Here is a 13865-nt window from a genome sequence, read left to right on the forward strand (position 1 = left end):
GTTCTTTCACAAGGAGTCCCATCTTCACATAATCATCTCACACTAGGACAAAACTTGTGATTGATACAAGAAAGCTGAAATTGATTTTCAGGAAGAGACTGCTGACTTACTGCACCCAGCACCACAGTTTTTTTCTGTGAAGAGAGATTTCAAGATAATAGCCAATTTGCTCTAGAGTGCTACAGCCTTAAAAGACCAGGGCAGCCAGAAAGGCAGCAGTTTTGATAATTTTTTCAAGGCCTGGCTTCTCAAGAAAACCTTTTTCCACAAATTTATTCCATTATATCCTCAGTGTTCTCTACTGGCATTATGAAAAAAGTACTCTTTGGAGAAAGGAGGAGTGAGAACAGAAACAAAAGTCATTAATAATTCATTTGGTTTAGAGTTCAAATTTCCCCCCCCAAGATTTCTTCTGAGACCAGTATCTTTATGTTAATCTGCATCAGAACTTTGCTAAAAGGAGCAAATGTCTATGCTACAGGGAAGTATTAAAATCTGAACTAATGGGGGGGTGGGGGGGAGAGCATAGGCTAATGACTTTTTAAAACATATTTATATTTCACACATATTTTGAGTACCAAGAAATAGTAAGCTTGCTCTTTTGGGCCAACAAAACAAACATTCTGTCTGTTCAGAGTGCATTTCTTATACAGAACCCAAAAAACATACTAGCAACAAAGAGGTCACACTGCATGAGAGTTGAGCACGTGCACAACAGTGCAGCCCTATTGCCTAGAGGAAAAAAAAAGCATTAGAAATGAAACTACATTTTTTTAGATTTGACACCACCATTCTATTATCCACATGATTTAAATAGTATAAAAGAGCAGACAATAAATTAAGTCATTGGGGGGGCAGTGAGAGAAGACAAGGAAGAGAAGTATAAATGAGGAGTCTTGATTCCTTGTGAATCAATTCCCTTCCACTGTTTCAGTAAGCTGGATCAATTTCCCAGAGGAACAGAACAAGCTGTGCTGGCAGCACAATATTTAAATCCTTACTGTTTACACTGGCAGTAAGGAATCTAGATGCAGAAAGTCTGCAAGACCATTCTTTTCATATGAAGTTCTAGAACTACTTTGAGCTCGTGTCCCAGTACCTGCTCCTGCCCTGAAAAGCTCCAAGATCTCCAAGGAGAGCCTCAGCTGAGCACCCAGCCCAGAGGTGTCGACTCCTCCTCTGAGCAGGGCTGGCAGAAGCCTGGAGAACACTCACATTTTAGAATCCTCTTTCTTTGACTGCAGCAACAGCAAGAGGAAACAAATACTGCTCTTGCTAAATTTGATCTCTTCCTTCCTCCTCAAGGACAGAAAAATCTTTTCAGAGGATGGTAATAATAAAAAAAAAAAGCATTGCAACTCACTTTACTGGCCCCAACCCAAATCTTCATCCATGCCAAATCTGGCACTACTGCCAGTGATTCACCATGACTATCCCAGCCAGAGCCAACTCCCCACCCACATACAACAAGCATTTTCAAGAGCTGAAAGTCTGCATCACAAAGCAAATAATCACAGTAACTCAATTTATTCTCCATAGCCCATGGATAACAAGTTTCTTTGTTTGACACTGCAGCGGTGCTTTAGAGTGCAAAGAAAAATACAGCCACCTTCTAGAACTTTAAGGTATCTTAAGCACCTACTTGAGTTTGTAGGTATGCTTGATGACATTAAAATTACTTCAGCTGAAAAAAAGTTGCTGCTTCTTCATGATATTCAACACAGTCAAAGTTTACTGTTAAAATTACCACCAAGCCTGAGGGAAATAACTTCTAGAGCTAAAAGCAGTCCAAAAGAACACAATGTTTACAAGTCAAAAGGTTACTATGTGGTAAGCTGATCAGCCTTCAGTTTACAAGGAAGAGTAAATTAGGATTTCCTCTTGAACAGGAAGTCTGGTCGCATCCTACATTAACAGGTGCTAGAGCAGCGTTAATTCCACTTCCTTCTGAAAAGATAATGCTGATATGGATCTCAGCCCACCCTGAGAGCAAGATGGGATCAATAAAGGTAAACCAACCCAGAAATGTTCTATGTCATTTATTGGTATGGATATGTCATTTTTGACAAAAATATCCAGGAAAAAACCAAAGATGAAAATGATTAATGATTCACTATGAGAAGCCCAAATGGTGCAAACACAAATTCAACATCATTTAGGAGAAAAATCCCAAAAAATTCAAACCAGAATTCCTTTCCAAGTACCAACCTCTTGTGTAAAAGCCAAAAGGAAACTGCCAGTGCAGCTAATAGTGGGCTAAAGTTACTTTTTCCCTGCCCTTCCATCCCAGTCAAGAATCAACTAAATAGCAATTCTAAATTTTTCACATCAGACAAAATAAGAAAGCCAAATATAGAGAATCTATAAGGATTCTCATTGTTCAACAGACAAAGAAAATTCTTATTGGAATCAAGATTCTACTTCCTTTGTCCTTCCCCTCTGCTGACTTCATCAGCTCAAAGTTGTCTTCACAACCCAGCACATACAAAACAAAATCAGACCTGGCTTAATCTTAGCCCTTGCTGGGTTATTAGCAGTACAAAGAAGCTACCATAAATAGATTGTTACAGTTTAGTAACTTCCTGATGGAAGGCTGAAGCACAGGCATCTGCTGCCAGACTGAAGCATCCCTTTGGGTCTCAACTAACACAGAGTGTAATAGGGAGAGAAGAACAATTCCTGGTTATCTTGAAACCAACAACTTGGAGAACAGATCTGGTAATTCTACAGGCACACTTCACAGCTTCCATTTTCCTCAGATGAGAGTCTGGGGCAATAAAAAAAAAGAGAATTCAGACAAAAGGGTAGAGGTGGGTATGGAAGGAGTTAACATTACCAAAATTGTAGACAACCCTTCAATCATCAGATTAGAAAAACTGCAAGGGTGCAGAAAAAACACTGCTGTCGTTGACAAACAGAAAAAGCCACAATAATTCAGCTCAGTGGGGCTTCAAACAGCTAAATTTCAGGAGGAAGGACTTTATACAGTAAATCTTAGTGCATTTAAAGAGGCAAATTTAACATCAGGGAACACTACAAAAGCACTCATCACAACACAGTTCAAAGTCAGAACTTTGAACACACAGCTCACAGTTACATGTGTACTCAAAGGCAGGGGAAAGTGAGAATAAAGCATGAAACAGAACATTTGGGGTTTTTATTTTTCCTGGGGTCATTCAAAAACAAAACTTATCCAGTATAATGTAAGATTTTTCTATAGAAATAGGCTTTCCTTATGTTCTTCTGAAAGAGATATAATTAAGGAAAAAGCTGACAGTGGCCTTTGCTTTCCTCTGAGGAAGTTTGTTATAATTATTTAGTAAGAGCTAGGTTGAAACTGAACGTTTCCAAATCAGATGGATCTAACTAGACCTCCTTGGGCAAAGAGGGGACTACATGACCCTGGAAATGTTGTCCAGACTCCATAAATTTATGTCAAATCCTACCGTGGCAATTACAGAAGTGATGTGGAAAGGTGAAGAGATGTATTCAGATTCTGATGGTCTCTGAACCATGGCCCCTCAGCACCTTGAATAATTAACAACTCCTTATCCAAAAGGAGGATGTCTCTGCCACCACAGCAGAAAGTCAGGGTGCCCTCAATTGTCAACTTAAACTCAGCTCTTTTGTGTTATCTTCATACATGGTTTATTCTCCTGTTTCAATATTTCAGAGTCCTGATCCTTCTGTGCAGAAAGATCAACTGAGAAACTTCGTATTTCACATCTCATCCAGTGACTAATCTATGCTGGTTAACCTTAAAAAAAAAAGATCTGAATGAGAGAATACCTAAATTAATTCTGTTCTACACCTACTTACAGAGCTTTGTCAGCACTTCATGCATAAATACACCTGAACCACCAAACTGAAGTCTCTTCCTGAAGTCAATGCAGGAATATGGGGCCTAAAAATAAATTTAAAAAATCTTAGGGAGGATGTAGGCAATGTGGTTTAAACCTTTAAATATCACAGGTTACACCTCACTGATATATTGCTCATCACACAGAGTGAAGAGAACATCATTGTGAGGTATTCATACACCTTTTTATAAGCAGACTTTTTGGAAGGAGCCTCTCCCAATCATGTTTCAAGTGGAAGCTGGGGCCAAAACACTCAATACAGGAAAACAAAGCAAAAACAGTGACATTAAGAGCAGAAGCAAAACGCATCATTCAGGGGTGGGGGAGAAATAGCCCTCTTAAATAGAAAACCACTAAATTTTCTAGTGACGTGAACAGGATGGTGTTGCACAGGCCAGAACAATAGCTTTATATTAGTTATTTACTTAAAATAACCATAAGAAAGTCTGTTTAAACTTTTAGGAGATTACTTGTTGCACAGCAGGCAGCAATATTGTCCAGCTGTTAGATCCTACAATTCTGAGCATCTGGATTCAATGTTAATAAGCAGTACAGTACTCATTCACTAAAACTTGTCACAGAAACACTTTGCCCACTTTCCTACCTTCAAAATAGGCAAGATAATTTTGTGAATAGCGAAGGAAAACATACTCATTAACGAGCTCAAATAATTTAATTACCTGAAAGCTTATTATCTTTTCCTCTCACCCTTAGCATTCTTATCACACCAAAAGACACAAACCTTTCCCTACAAATATTTTTGTCCTCTAATAAAGGAAGTTATTGAAAGCCAACAGTCTCACTCCAGTACTATGTAAAGTTTTGAGAACAAGTCAAAAGAGGGGATGGTTCAAAAGTTTTTAGCCAAAACATTGCTCAGTTAACTTACATAAGTGGCTCTAAGGGTGTGCCTGTATTTGCATTAGTTCACACCAGGAACATGCTTTTTATGTGAACTGCCTGATCATTCCTGTTGATGGTGTGTTAGTTCACATCACAGAGCTGTTTTGGAACAAAGGAATTGGATTCCTCTTAGGTTAAACTAAGGTAATATCAGACAATGTATGCCAGGAGCACACCCAATGTGTTCCAGCTGCAAACAGGCATTCAGGCCACAAGAACAGCCTAGAGAGTCTAAATTTTAAAGTCCTGAAGTGTTTGGAGTGTGATATTGAGTTCTCTGCACTGCTTTGATCTACTGTTCTAGTTCAGCTGCACTCCCCACACTGCTGTAGACACAAGTTCAAGCACTACATGTTTTTACTTCCTGCACACCCACTCACATCTCTTGGATGCAGATCCACCTTTAGGATATGTTCTATACCCTCCAACCCACTCATGCAGAGCATGCCTCAGTTCCTTGACCAATAAAGAAGCACAACATGAGATTCTTTGTCTAACTTAAGGTGCCTACTTGTGAAAGGCTTGCCAACATTCCCTAAGGGCTCACCACTACGACATAAAAAAAACCCCAAAAAACAAAATAAAAGCACACTGGTTGTACCAACAGGCAAGAGAACTCAACATGATGAAAGATACAGAAATGGTAAGAATTTTACAAGATCTTTGGGACCTGAAGCTGTGATAGGATATCTTACACTAAAGAGGAGAAAGGAGATGTCCCATTCATGGTACTAAGTGCATTCCTGCAGGACCAAACAGCAGCCTCACACTTTTCAGGGATCACAGGCAATCCAGCATTGCTGGAATTTAGCTGGTCAAATGCCAAAGCAGCTAAGCACACTGCCCAAACAAAGTTTTTTTCTAGTTTACTGCTCAGAGCAGCCTATGAGATTTCTCCTAATTCCATTCTGCAAGACCTGTGGAAGATCCCCACCTCTTACTTTCTCCCACTTTTTAGAAGTAGGAATTTTATTTCCTTCTTTCTTTCAGTTCTATAGGACATTTTGCTAGTCCTCTGAAGTCTTTCAGCAACAACCTGTTTTGAAAAACCTCACCAGATCACTTTATACCCAAGAATGAATTTAAAAGAATTCAGCTGCTGGGTTTTTTTAATAAAAAGTTTAGACAGAATTCCCAGTGTTGATGTTAAACATGTTATCCACCCAACCAACACAAACCACAAGTGAGACATCAGTGATACTGGATAACCTCTGAGAAGTCTAAGATTTAACAAAGACTCTCTAGAACACTTTTTTTTTTTACACCACCAGGTAGTTGTAGCTCATTTTGCAGCTCCAGCTTTTTTGCATCTCTGAAGAAAGTACTGGATAATGGCTGAGTAGGGTGTGGGTCAAAGTGACAGATGAAGGGAGCAAAACCACTTGGGAGATGCCCACAGCCCTTGCAGGCACTGTAGGACTGCTGAAGGGGAATACAAGGACTACAAAAGGCCTGGCACTGGACAAAAAGCTTGAGAAAACTTTTTCAATGGGGCAAAGATAAGGTTTATGTTTAAACAAAACCAAATAAACATAAAATCACCAAAACTATAAAACTAAAACTGTCATATATAGTTCTAGAACAAGTTAGTTCAAAGCAGACAAACCTTATTTTATTTTAAAAGTTCTTTTAAAAACAGTACACTTGCTTTGTCCACCTTGCACAGAATTCACATTAGAGTACTGTTAATGATCCCATTTTAATTCATTTCACTTAGTCTGCATGCTCTAAAGAAATTTTCGTATCAGTTGTGGAATGTAAGACTGGCATTTCCCAGGACAAAACCTAGCTCTTACCATGGCTGCAGAACCCAAGCTGAGCAGTGTTAGATATTCAACTCCTCTTATTTTAGACGAGAAACAAACATCCAAAGGCAATGGGAAAAGTAGAAAGACTTCTGAAAATACCACATCCTGGCAGGGCTATGACAATGTAAGCCAGATACGAGGCATATCTGGATCTCAACCAAAGCCATACCACTCCAGATAACAAGGAAGTGAAAGACTGAGCTGTTAAGCCTAGTGACAGTTTATGAGTGGTACCAAACATACCTAGGTCAGCAGTTTTAATCAAGGAAAGAGGCTGTCACTGGTGGTTTCTTTACATTCAACTCTGCTCATTTCATGAGGTCATTGAACCCAAGCCAGATATGAGCCATTAGCTCAAACTTCATTCTCCTCTAGACAGCTTAATAGGATTTAACAAAGTACTTTAAATGATGCAAAAACATACAAAAAGTACCAGCATCAAGGCTCTGCAATGTTGTGTCTTTGATAATCTCTCCTATTTCTTTGGCCTGGTGAAGTCAATAAAAAAAATAAAAAAGACCATTTAGCCTGGCACTACAGACCAAAGTTTACTGTCTTTCTTTATGCACTATGGGTAAAGACTGGCTTGTTTTCTCTTTAGGATGGTGGCATCTTCTCATCCTTGCAAGACTCAGCTAAGTTGCTTCTACCTTCCTCAAGGATGTATTTTTTCCATCCTTATTCAGGAAATTTTTATTTTTACTGAATTGCCTCCACAATGACAAAAACACGTCACCTAGACACAGCTACACCACAAAATCATTTCCCACATCAGGTCATTTTGAGATATCCTCCCTACTTATTTTCCATTTTGATGGAAACACAGCAGAAGAAATGAAAAAACATCCCAATACTGTAAATTTCTCAAAGAAATGGGTGCATGAACTTGACCAACAGATGATGCACACCCAGAACCAGTGACATAGCCTCTATTAACAGTTTGAGGTCATTTAGCTACTTCTGATTTTAGTGTAGCTTTTAATCCAAGAATGGCTCTAAATTACATTGGAACATAAAAGATGGAGGATAGATGTTTTCTTGAGACCTTGGCTGAAGCCTTGGAGCCTCTAAGTTACCTCCACATTCATATAAGTTGAAGATGGAAGCCATTTTCCAGCTTTTCTATTTACTAACAGCACTGCAAGTTTTGGCAATTAAGTAACTTTTGGCACCAGCTGGATCCCAACCACCTCACACCCATGTTTTTTCTCACATTTTCATTTTCTTTCTGAATTAAAAAAGGACATTGTTTTCACCTGTTAAATTACAGTGGCAGCTGTCCAGAAACCAGGATGAAGGAATCTAGATTAAAATTCAATAGCACCAAACATAGCAGTTTCTTTTAAATAACAGCTTCCTTTGTATCGCTGAAGATAAAGGTCATTTCTGTAAGCCTTGTTTATTTTTAGGCCAGCATCATTTTTCTACAGAAAATATTACCCATTTTGGTTAAAAGCAACATTTCCAATATAGTCTAATAACTATGACAAAAGACAATTTAAAGACACAATTTAAAGTTTGTGTGTGAATGCATTCAAGCTACCAAATCACCATTAACGAGATGCTAAGAATTTTCTGCAATATTACAAAGAGTGGCCACACAGAGAAAAGCCACTGTTCTCCTTCAGCTTGCTGATCACAGATCTGACTTGAGCAGCCAGCCATCAAGAAATGAGGTAAACTGCACACTTTCCACAATTCCTTCCCTCAGTACTTTCTTTCAGGTGAGAGAATCACCCACCACAATAGTGAGATACCTGGACAGAGTTCTTCAGTAGACTCAGGGTTATTTTTGTGGGTTCAGTTTAGCTGGGTGGGTTGCAAGGGAACACCTGGATTTACAACCCCAGATGCTTCTTCCCATCAGCTCCAGGCTGCAAGGAAAGGCTTTGCCATGTGAGATCACCTATTGACAGCCACCTTGAAAAAGGTAACAGCACCCAGCCCCGCAGCTTGAAAGGCTTTATATTCTCTTCCTGACACCTCCCTCCCCCTCTCCAGGTTCTGCCTTCTCAGATACAGTTGATGTCACAGAGAAATGGAAGTTAAAAAGGAAACTGCACCAAACCCTCTCACTCACCCACCACCATCCAAAAAAAAACCCCAACGAAAGGTACTGCTTTGTATTCGTTTAAATCTGTTTCTTTGGCATATTTAGTCAAAGACTTCTTGCATTCAAAAAGCAAATATTCACAGGCTCCTAGGATGCTACTTTGACACCTACAGGACACCAGAAACCTTTACATGAATCAAAATTCATGAAATTAGGCTCTGAAGGGGAACAAATGCTATGTCACAGAAGGTACAGGTTGAATATTAGGAAAAAAGTTTTTCACTGAAAGAATAATAAAGTACTGGAATGCTCTTCCCAGAGAGGTGGTAGAATCACCATCTCTGATGTGTTTAAAAAAAGGCTGGACATGGCACTTGGTGCTATAGTCTAGATTCTGAGTTGAGGTGTGAGTGCATAGGTTGGACTCGATCTTAGAGGGTCTCTTCTAACCTCATTGTTCTGTGATTCTGTGAAATGCATTCTTGGAAGGCTCAAGGGAAGGAGTGTTTCTTCAGGCAGAAATGATACTGGCCCAGCTCTCAACCACAATCTCTACTTGTAACAAAAAAATGCCCATCAGCAGTAGGAGAACCCAATACTTGAAATCACAAGGAAGATACTTAGTGATATGGGAAAAAAAAATCACAAATAACTTTACATATAAATATTCTTACACAAAAAGGAAGCCATCATTTAAGTATCTTCCTTGAGAAAAAAAAAAAAAGTTAAGGCATTTTTATAGTCTGAGAAGTGAAACCAGATACAAACTGAAATGCTGCACTTGAAATTTACAGTTCTCAGTCAGACCAGAGGGCTACAACACAACAAACCCTCCAAGAAGTCAGCAGTATCTGTTGGAAGTTACAGGGCAGTAAGAAACCACTTTGTGCTGCAATGATTTAAGGTTTGCTTTGTTATCTGCCATGCCCCAATGTTAAAAACACGAGGCTCTGCAGCAGGATGGGACTTGTCCGCACGTCACCTACCACAGCTCATGAACTGGCATCTCAACCCCAGCTAAGCTGGACTATCTGCATCCCACTCTTCTGCAGAGGCTGCAGTAGCCGGAAAGATGAAGCCAAATTGCCTTAAACTGTCACAGCTTGTCACAAAGTGGTATTTGTCAGCTCTCAGGGGTTCTGGCAGCCACAGCTCAATTTCACATCATTCCAATCAAGCAGATTCAACACAGCTCAATAAGGAAGCACCATGTGAATCCACCCTTACAATGGTGCATACCACTCTGACCACAAATAAACTCAACTTACAGAGGATCCCAAATTCACAAGTAGACCTGTCCCATTTCTTCAACAGCCAGTGTAAAAATAACACCCATTTCCCCCTGACCTACTACATTGAATGCCTGAACCTTTACAGGAAAACAATCAACTGCCCTTGCTATCACAGTCTACTTAAGCTGCATCACAAAGTTAAGGGAACATTTTGCTCTCTTCCCTCATATTTAGGGACCCAAAAATTTACCTGGGGTAGAAAGTTTAGGCTGGGGCTGCTGCTGTACCTCTATTATTACCAAAACCCTTTTGTTCTTGGAACAGCAACATTTACTGTATTTTGGTTATCAAAATGTATATTGAGCGCTCTAGGAGTGTGAGCATTTCCTCATCTAACAGTCCAAAGAGCAAGCTTTCCAATTGAGAGAAACAAATATATAGAGATTAAAACTCCTAAAGATTTTGAAAATAAAAATAAAAATATTGATTTTCTCATTCAATAAAGGCACAGTTTTGAACTACATGAAGCAAATCTGTTTAGTCCTATATAGGCAAAAAATAGCATAGCAGCACAAAACAGTTCAGAATATATGCAGTTCTTACACACGACATCTACTTCAAATCCATTTCCATCCATGTTCTTGTACAGAATTTTCCCATTTTAAAGTAGACTTATTGGAAAGTAGCAATACACATTGAGGATACTTGAGAGATCACTGTTCCCCTCCCAAAAGAAAAAAAAAAGATACTCAAGCATGCAGACTTACTTGCATTCCCCAGGTACACTGCAGCCCCCGTGGAGCAAATTACATCCTTGTTTACACACAGCTGTAGACACAAAAAGATTTGGGCATCAGTCTGGGCAGGCAGGTATCCATTAGTACAGCAGCAATCTGGAGCTCTTCAGGCAGGGCTCCTGTCATTTAGCCTGTTATGTGTGCAAAGCAGACTGCCTTCTGCCCTGTTCCAATAGTTGTTCCTTCCAGACAGGGTTTTCACAGAACACAGCACCATTACAGCCAAAAAGCTTTGCAGCAAGAGTGTCAACACTCAAACTTTTATGAAATACAGTTGTTTTTAAAACCTGGTGTAAGACTGGTATTATGCTGGAAATCCCAAACTTTAAGTGATACGTGACCTTGAGTAAGCTGTAAAAACAGTCCTTCCCATCATTAACAAGCTTTTTACTGAAAAGGAACAGAAAACAAAACCAAAAGCCCTCAGCAGAAAGAAGAGTATGTAAAATAATTTTAGCACTAATTACTGAAGGCAAAATGCAGAGAGATTTGATTGAGCAGTACATTAAAAGACACAACTACACTTGAATTTCTGTTCCCATTAAGAACTATCAAAAAGCTTTCAGCTTTGCACACTTTACACTTAAAACTGTTTCATTTGCAGAAACTGTGTTATGGGTGCATTTTTACAGGATTGAAGTCTACTGTGTAAGTGATATCACGCCAAGAAAATCTTACATTAACAGATATAATGCATCATTTTGCTTTGAAGGAACACCACCATTGAATAAAGTCAATTAGTAAAAGGATGTTTCCCTGAATACTAGATTTGTTTACGTATATTCACAGCACACACCAGAAGCAACACTGTATCCTGTGCTCCACTTTTCACTGAGGGTCTTTAAATTTAAGATTTGTATTGAAAGGACAAAGCCTGTAAGTTCTAAAATTAATATACTACAGCACCAACACCACAGAAATACCTACTCAGTTTACACCTATTCTACATACACCAGAGCTAATACAAGACAAAGGAAACATACTACCTTGTTTGCATTCTTCTCCCATCCAACCTTCCATGCAGGCTTTGTTTCCATTTTGATCACATGTGTAGTGACCAACAAAGTCATCTCGAGGGCCACAGAACTTGTTGCACAGAGCACTGTAGTAATTTTCATCACATTTCACTCTTATTTGCACTTCAAAGTGGGCAACAGGACCATTTATTTGTAGGGTCTTCCATCGATCTTCTGGGTTGATCATGCCAGCATGTGCCACACGCTCTATTAACAAGTTTTCACCTTTTTGGAAAGAAAGGTAAATTCAACAGAGGGTTAAGTTTGACAGCACACAAGCACATACGGAATCCAATCAGAAGTACTCAACTGGTTAAGGGAAAACCAAGTAAAGAAAATGTTAAGATGATAAAGATCTACTGTATAACTGAATTTTCCTTTGCCTTGCAAAGTTCATTACAGGAAGGCCAATTTAAAAAAGTGTCCCAAAGGAAATATTAAAAAACCCTGGAACATAATCCATAGGAAATAGCTTATTTTTCAAGGCAGCCAAACATACCACACCCACATGCTGACAACTAGCAGCTTTATCTTGATCTGAGGCTCTTCTTGCCTCCTTTTTGTTCTTATAAAATTGCAAGATCTGCATAATTTCATAGCTGAGATAAAGTTCTCTGCTGCGAGTTTAATTTAAAAAATAAACCAAAATACAATATATTCAATTTGCTGCAAAATTACTCAGTGATAGTGAATGCTACTGTAAGCTTGCATTATATATATAAACTAGCTTGTTTCCATTTTATTATTCACCCTAAAATAAAAGCAAAACATCTTTAAGAAACGTTCCATAGAGCACTACACAGCTAGTGTTTTACATTTTGAGAAGAAATAAACAAGTGAACCCGTTATCAAGGGCCATTCTCAGCTCTGCATCCTCCTTATCCTCACCCCCAGTGGAACTCCTGATAACTGTGATCCCTGTTGCAGCACACTCTGTGAGCATCCTGCCTTGTCCCCATGGAAAGCAGCAGCTCTGCTACTGCCAGGCTCCACTCACTGAGGCCAAACATGCACAAAGAATTACACATCCCAGGGGAAAAAAAGGATTCTAGGCTGAAACATTATAGAAAATGCCAACACTAAATATTTCCATTTACATAAATATCCATTTTGCATCTTTATCCCTGTAATTCTTTGTATAGAAGCTTAAGTACCAGGAGGTGAGAAAATTATAGCCAGTACAATGAAATTATACAATTACTTCAGCATATATTGAGAATAAGCAAAGCTCAGTGGGGGCGGGGATAAGGGCAGACAGTGAGCAATCCCAGTGGCAGGAGTTTTCTAATGGGTTCACCACTGAAATCTGGTACCATCCTGCTGCACAGCTTTTCTAGGTGACTGCAAGCTGCATCTGGAACTACAAACACTATATAAAGAATGAGAAAAACATATTAATTTCATATACTTTTATGAAATAGCTACAATATTGCCAGGTCAGAGCTTCAGCACCCATATTCTTTAAATAAAGATTCTGTAAAGTACATGTTAAAAGAAATGAATGACCAAAAACTTGCACACAGCAAGAGGCAGAGATGATAGTGAGATAAAGCCTGAAGTTCAAATTATTAATAATATAGAACAAGCCAAGCTGGTAGCAAGCAATACTACGATACCACCTTTAGCAAACCCATTTTACCTATCCAGTTGCCTTCTAGAACTCATTAACCTCAATGTTTAGAAAACAAAACCCAAGGAGTGACTGTTTCTCAACCAGAACGTTATTGACAGTTTAGAGGAATCCTGTGCATTTCTTAGCAGTGTTTTCAGCTGCTCCAATATTAAGAGAAAATAATAGTTACAGAAGTATCGGGTTCTCCAAAGTATCATACTCTCTTGGCATCTTTTCCCAAGCTTCCTTCTATAAAAATGTTTCCTCTTGAAATTAAAAAATACCGAACTTTAAAAGAATCCCTTTTAACTAAGCACTGAAATGTACTTCAGTTTTTAAGATCTCACAGTATCTCTCTCTTCATTATTAAAAGTGGTACTGCCATGTATAAGCTGTAAGTCATGCTTGCTTGGACTAGACTGCATAAAACATTTTATGGCTGGCAAAGACACAGTGAAACCTATCCCTCTTCTTTAACACTCATTCCATAAGCTGGAATAAATATAAGAACTCTCATATCCTCTCATGCATAAGCTGCTCTGTCATCCGGCAGCATATGCAAGATTAAAATGCAGACAGCCTTT

The 13865-nt window shown here is 38.9% G+C and overlaps 1 protein-coding gene across 1 annotated transcript in view; it reads right to left on the bottom strand.

The window, feature by feature from the left end:
• JAG2 (jagged canonical Notch ligand 2) overlaps nucleotides 1–13865 on the bottom strand; it is a 69080-nt gene that overhangs the window by 24532 nt on the left and 30683 nt on the right. The window contains exons 4-5 of the mRNA XM_041397344.1: nucleotides 11640–11894; nucleotides 10624–10684 (exon numbers count right to left, since the gene is read on the bottom strand). Of these exons, the coding sequence (XP_041253278.1) occupies nucleotides 10624–10684; nucleotides 11640–11894 (316 nt within the window). The remainder of the gene's footprint in view (nucleotides 1–10623; nucleotides 10685–11639; nucleotides 11895–13865) is intronic.

Source organism: Onychostruthus taczanowskii, unplaced genomic scaffold, assembly GCF_017590055.1.
Source record: "Onychostruthus taczanowskii isolate IOZ18803 unplaced genomic scaffold, ASM1759005v1 scaffold1, whole genome shotgun sequence".
In the NCBI taxonomy this organism is placed as follows: domain Eukaryota; kingdom Metazoa; phylum Chordata; class Aves; order Passeriformes; family Passeridae; genus Onychostruthus; species Onychostruthus taczanowskii.